This window comes from Panicum hallii, chromosome 6 (assembly GCF_002211085.1).
Source record: "Panicum hallii strain FIL2 chromosome 6, PHallii_v3.1, whole genome shotgun sequence".
NCBI classification, from domain to species: Eukaryota; Viridiplantae; Streptophyta; class Magnoliopsida; order Poales; family Poaceae; genus Panicum; species Panicum hallii.
The window spans coordinates 15117401-15123577 of record NC_038047.1 but is presented as its reverse complement, the minus strand read 5'-3'; the positions used below and the strand labels follow the sequence as shown (position 1 = coordinate 15123577).

At 47.4% G+C, this 6177-nt stretch overlaps 2 protein-coding genes across 2 annotated transcripts; both read left to right on the top strand.

The window, feature by feature from the left end:
- Nucleotides 1-204: 204 nt before the first annotated feature.
- On the top strand, nt 205-2473 carry LOC112897903. Its single transcript, XM_025966300.1, has one exon. The coding sequence runs from the start codon at nt 238-240 to the stop codon at nt 2074-2076; it is 1839 nt and encodes a 612-aa protein (XP_025822085.1). The 5' UTR covers nt 205-237; the 3' UTR covers nt 2077-2473.
- Nucleotides 2474-4096: 1623 nt separating this feature from the next.
- Nucleotides 4097-5213, top strand: LOC112897729 (senescence-specific cysteine protease SAG39-like). Its single transcript, XM_025966123.1, has 2 exons — nt 4097-4532; nt 4627-5213. Exons 1-2 carry the CDS (start codon nt 4097-4099, stop codon nt 5211-5213), a joined length of 1023 nt encoding a protein of 340 aa, XP_025821908.1.
- The last annotated feature ends 964 nt before the right edge of the window (nt 5214-6177 follow it).

Genomic DNA, 6177 nt, shown 5'->3' with positions numbered 1-6177 from the left:
AAATTTATTTAATGCGTTATTCATAACACTATATCTTGCTGTGAACATGATTCGACTTGGTAGCTACGTCTGTTTGTTGCTCATTGATTAATCTACTCCTAAAGAAATTGATTACGATAATCTCATGTGCAGGTCCACCCCAAAGCAAACGGACTAGCGGCCTCACAGGCCAAGCGGAAAAGCCCAGATCATGCGGCAGCATCCATATTATCAGCAGCGACAAGCAGCAAGAAACAGATGATCACAATGACCTGCACGGTATGTGACATCTCGACAAACAGTGAGAAGGGCATGCAAGACCACCTCAACGGGAAGGTGCACAAGAGGAAGGCGACAGCCCTTGTGGAGCTGCCAAAGCCAATGACAGAACCAGAGCCAGAGACAGGGGAGGAGGTGTTGGTGCCATCGGGTGACTACACGCCGACTAAGCTCACCATGCTAACGAATGCGGGAGCGATGAATGAGGTGATGCAGATGGACGGGTACCTTCTCTGCGAGGTGTGCAACGTGAGGACGGCAGACCGTGTCACCATGATGTGCCACCTTGAGGGGAGCAAACACATCTCCAAGAGCCAGAGGTATGGCCAAGCCTCCAGCAAACCACCGGATGAGGCTGCAAAGAAGGTCGTGAAAGGCGTGTCTGTGCCAGAAGCTCCCACAACTGCTGTTGGCAGCGCTGATCCTGAAACGCTGGTTCTGGAGTTGCACGGTGTGCCACACACCGTGCGGCGCTTGAAAGGCTTCCTGCTGTGCGAGCTGTGCAACGTGAAGACCCCGTCGATGAATGGCATGCAGAATCATCTGTCGGGGAAGAAGCACAAGAATAAGGCGAACGCTAGCTCTGATGTCTCTGCCAACGTCATCACAGGTGGAGAGGAAGCACCCAAAGCACAACCGATGGAAACAGACACAGCTGTTGTCGCTGGCATGTCGGTTCAGGTGGAAGTGCCATTGGCAATGTCCTCGGAAGCAAAGGTTGGTGATTACAATGAGCTGCAAGAAACAACTATGGCTTCCACAAAAGAATACGTCATCACTGTGGACAGTACCAAGACTCATGGAAAAAAAGTGATAAAGGCCAGTGGAAGTACTGCTGCAGCTCAAGACGATAATTTCTGTGATCCTGACTCGCTGACCATGGAAGTAGATAGTTTGCAGCATCCTCTACAGCGGGTGGATGGCTTCCTCGTCTGCCCTTGCTGCAATGTTAGGACACCATCTGAGATCATCATGCGGTCTCACCTTGCCGGGAAGAAGCACAGGCGCAATAGGACACTCGCTGCAGGAGTAAACAAGGACGCCTCTGTCCTTGCCGAAGGGGCTGATGAGGTGCAAGGCAACAGTTCTAAGTTTATGAGAGCCAACGTAGATGTCGAATCAGCAACATCACCACCTGTGACACGAGAAAAAAACGATGCCACCACGGCGCCCATGGAAGTTGATAGATTGGCAGAGGATAAACCTAATACTTGCATTGAACATGAAGAGCATGGACAGATTACTCCGGCGGAAAGCAAGAGTTCAAAGTCAGTGAAAGCTGATGAAGAGGGAGAATCAGTGCTGTCATTGACAGCTCCACAAGTGAAAAACGCTACGGCCATGGCACCCATGGAAGTAGATGGGACGGCAGAGGTTGAACCTGCTATACACATGGATCCTGAGGTGAATGGCGGGATTGATGAAGAGGTAGAATCAGCACCACAAGCGGAAAATGTTGCTGCCATGGCTCCCATAGAAGGAGATGGACCTGCAAAGGTTCAACCTGCTACTCGCATTGAACCTGCAGAGGATGGAGAGCTTACTCACCCAACTGATCAAGGAGAGCACGCATCTGCCCGAGCCAACGGCTCTGTGACCCAAGTGGAGGAATCCATGAAGGCCGACACTGCTGCGCCTGGCAAACCAATGAAGATCCAGGTGGAGGGCATGGTGTTCACCGTGCTGCAGCAGGAGAATGGCGGGCTCTCGTGCGAGACCTGTGGTGTGCACGGCTGCAACAAGGACAGCATGATTCTGCACCTCTACACCAGGACGCACTGGGACAGAGCCAATCTTCCAGAGAAGGAGAAACAGTAAGAGGCTGCGGCCGCGGCATGTGGTGGTGGCCGCGACATCGGGCACAGCGCAGCTGAAGAGGGCTCAGGTGGAGCACTGACGACTACAGTGGTGTGCGATCATGTCTGAGATTAAATTATCTGGACCTCGCACATAGACTGGTACTATTTCTTGAGACACCACCCCTATGGCCAGATATAATGGTTACCAGCACTGCACCGGCGACTTGGAACGGGCAAAATTTCCCTATTCATTCGTACACAGTCATAGTTCACCCCTTTGCTTTTGGTTTTTTGTTATATTTCTTGTTTGATATACTCAGACATTTCGGGCAATAGCATTTTCTGGGAATCATTGATTTGCCAATTATTTTCTATTACAGTATATCCATAAAAATGGACATCCACCTGGGATCTGGGAAGTTATGCCAACACAGGGAGATATGTAAGAGCGCCTCCAGCGATTGGCGAAGTCGTCAGCTTTTCGTCTGACGTGGAGAGTTAAAAATAGGAGAGAGAGTGGTCGCTCGCGACCAACAACTAGCTAATCGATTTCTCGTGACCCAAGAAAATGAGAGGGTGGCAGGTGGGACTGCTAGGACAGAGAGGATAGAATAGTGTTCTTTTTCTTCTCTCGGTTCCATATCGTGTAGCTAGGTCGCCTACTCCATGCGGGTCCTCTAAGACATTGAGGGGAGAGAATGGATAAAGATGAAGAGAAGTGTGTTGCTCAGAGAATGGACTGTATCGTGAGAGAGACATCGGGCAGAGTATGTGATGGTCGCTCCTGCGCTCGCATATATGTGCTTTTCTGTGTTCTGGGAGCTCCATGTAAGAGTTAATCAGCAATAGTTACCACTGCTGGGGATACACAACAAAGGGATAAGTGTGCCATGGTCAGTTAGGAACTCAAAAAAATTAAGGATTAATCAGGTTTAGTGTTGGTTTTTCAACAAAGCCACGGTCATGGATTGCATTAACCGTTCGTAACCAAAACTAGAAAAATTAAAGATTTATCTTACAACCACTGTAGGTAGTGATGGTATCATCAGTAGCAATGCGTCCAGTTTGTTAATTAGTAGGGTTTTGTGCGCCAAGATAAATATTTAAATTAACTTGCACTTGGGAGGGAATGATAAAAAGTAAGTGGAGTGGCATGGTTAATTCAAAGTGTTCGAGGATGGCCAGCAGCCATGTTAATTTCGAACTTTAGATATCTAACAAGTGAGCCTTATATTGAAGTTTAGGATACGAAGACAAGGAAAAAACAACTATATACCTAAGATACACAATTACAATTAAATAAAAATTCCTCGCAAGTCAATGTTAAACCCTAAATCTCTTATATGCCACTGTCATTGATTGTGTACGGACCGATGTGTCAAACATATCGATGGCATATGGTAGATTATGAGTTTTCCAGTGGCATATAAGAAAATTGCAATATTTACCTTGTGAAGTTAAGTTCTAAACCAGAAATATGACTGAATTTATGGTTTGAAGCATTGATATCTTTGTTTCACGATAAATGTGCGTAGTACCCGTTTCCTCGAAATTCGGGACTATCTTGCAGTCTAGCGAATAGCAAATATGTTCAGTTTTGTTCACACAGTGTGAAGTTGAAATTATCATATCTTGAGCAGAATTGTCCAAAGAACCACTCAAGGAGCGTAACCTACTATGCTGTCAATACTGATCAATACTATTATGTCACAATCACATTTGCCCCCAGTCCCAAGTGGTATGTCTTTTTATTCGATACGTTCAATGCCTGTGATCAAATAATGTGGCGCTTAATCTTTTATTACGGTTTGAGAACGCTACGCATAAACAATGGTCATCCTCAGCTGATCCTACTTCACGCCCACGGACATGTCCCTTTCCACACAATGCATCGTACAAGCACCGTATCTTCTTGCTTACAAAAATACAGACCGGTAGCTATATATACGCATGCAACTCTTGCGTATCCAATCACCAAATCACAAGTACGACAGTGCACAATTGCAGCAGTAGCAACTAACTGAAAGGCCTGATCGACCATGGCCATCCCAAAGGTTTTGCTCCTTCCAATCCTCGGCTGCGCCTTCTTCTGCAGTGCTGCCCTCGCTGCTCGTGACCTGAGCGATGAGTCAGCCATGGTGGCAAGGCATGAGCAGTGGATGGCGCAGTACAGCCGTGTCTACAAAGATGCCGCCGAGAAGGCTCGGCGGTTCGAGGTGTTCAAGGCCAATGTTAAGTTCATTGAGTCATTCAACGCCGCTGGGAACCGCAAGTTCTGGCTCGGCGTCAACCAGTTCGCTGACCTCACCAACGACGAGTTCAGGGCCACCAAGACTAACAAGGGCTTCAGACCTAGCCCGGTGAATGTCCCTACCGGATTTAGGTACGAGAATGTAAGCATCGATGCGCTACCGGCGACAATCGACTGGAGGACCAAGGGTGCCGTCACTCCCATCAAGGATCAGGGCCAATGTGGTAAGTACATTTAGTAGGATGATACAGTACTTGTGTCAACACAATTTACGGAAACTATTTTTTGATGACATTTGTTGAAGAATATCAATTGCAGGTTGCTGCTGGGCGTTCTCGGCTGTGGCCGCCACAGAGGGCATTGTGAAAATCAGCACCGGCAAACTCATCTCGCTCTCCGAGCAAGAGTTGGTTGATTGCGATGTCCATGGTGAGGATCAGGGATGCGAGGGTGGTTTGATGGACGATGCCTTCAAGTTCATCATCAAGAACGGCGGCCTAACCACTGAATCCAGCTATCCTTACACAGCTGCGGATGGCAAGTGCAAGAGTGGATCAAACAGTGCGGCGACCATCAAGGGCTATGAAGATGTGCCGGCCAACGATGAGGCTGCCCTGATGAAGGCGGTGGCGAACCAGCCTGTGTCGGTGGCGGTGGACGGCGGAGACATGACATTTCAGTTCTACTCTGGTGGTGTGATGACCGGTTCCTGTGGTACTGACTTGGACCATGGAATCGCAGCCATTGGTTATGGAAAGACCAGTGATGGGACCAAGTATTGGCTGATGAAGAACTCATGGGGCACGACATGGGGTGAGAATGGTTACCTCAGGATGGAGAAGGATATTTCGGACAAGAAGGGCATGTGTGGTCTTGCCATGGAGCCTTCCTACCCCACTGTGTAGGCATGCAGACCTTCATATGCCTCGAGTCAAAAACACTTATGTATAGCCATGGGCGATGCTTTTATGTCTGGTGATGTATAGCTGGTTCATACGTGTCTGTAAATTGTGTTTCAAATAATCTGTATGTATATTCTGTAGTTCGATACTTAATGATTGATGAATACATGCCTTGGGTATTTTCATGGAGGCATGGAGCTCATATTCAGGAAGGAAGAGCACGCCCCAGTTGCATGGAGACATGTCCCTGATGAGTGCCCTATGATGCTATGGTTTTTATTCAATTCATGCAGAAAGGATTGACAGATTGACCGTTATCATGTCGCTGCACTAAGAACTATAACTCCTAAGCTTCAATAACAAGATATAAAAAGTTGTAGTACACAAGGAGCATTAATCAAGCAAATTCCAAGTTGTCCAAGATCTTGTAAACTTAAATGCAGTAAGCCGTGCAGAGTCCATTTCTCCCCAACAGGCCCATGAACAGCAGTGCAAAAATCATTAAGCATTGGCCGGCCAACTTCCCATAGCTTTGTCCAGGCTGGGCTGGACTTAATCCAAACGAGATCTTGGTACTCGTGATGTACAAATTAAATTGCATAGAAATTAGGCTCTACAAAATTGCATACCATCGATGTGGTAATAATAAAGCCAATTTCGTGAAGAGTCAGAACCCCTAACCCCTGAGACGAACTGAAATCATATCGTACTAACTATATCCAATTGCGAACAAGGACTTGGCGGCGGCAAAAGAAAGCTGGAGCACCGGTAAGCGGAGGTGGCAATCGCGGAGGAGACAGCTACGATAGAATAGATGAGACGAGGTGAAGAGCTATGGTAATCTTTGGGGTCCTTGAGTCGGTCAGTTTTTTGAGCTGAGAACTGTAGAAAACATTGAACACCGAAACTACAGAAAACAAGAACCGGCATCAACACCGAACACCTAACAAACTCATATTTTGATTCG

Excerpts from the sequence above, each read along its gene's own strand:
- LOC112897903 (XM_025966300.1), top strand. The coding sequence starts at position 238 with ATGATCACAATGACCTGCACGGTATGTGACATCTCGACAAACAGTGAG.
- LOC112897729 (XM_025966123.1), top strand. The coding sequence starts at position 4,097 with ATGGCCATCCCAAAGGTTTTGCTCCTTCCAATCCTCGGCTGCGCCTTC. Across the intron at positions 4,533-4,626 it reads CAAGGATCAGGGCCAATGTG|GTTGCTGCTGGGCGTTCTCG; the intron begins GTAAGTACATTT and ends TATCAATTGCAG.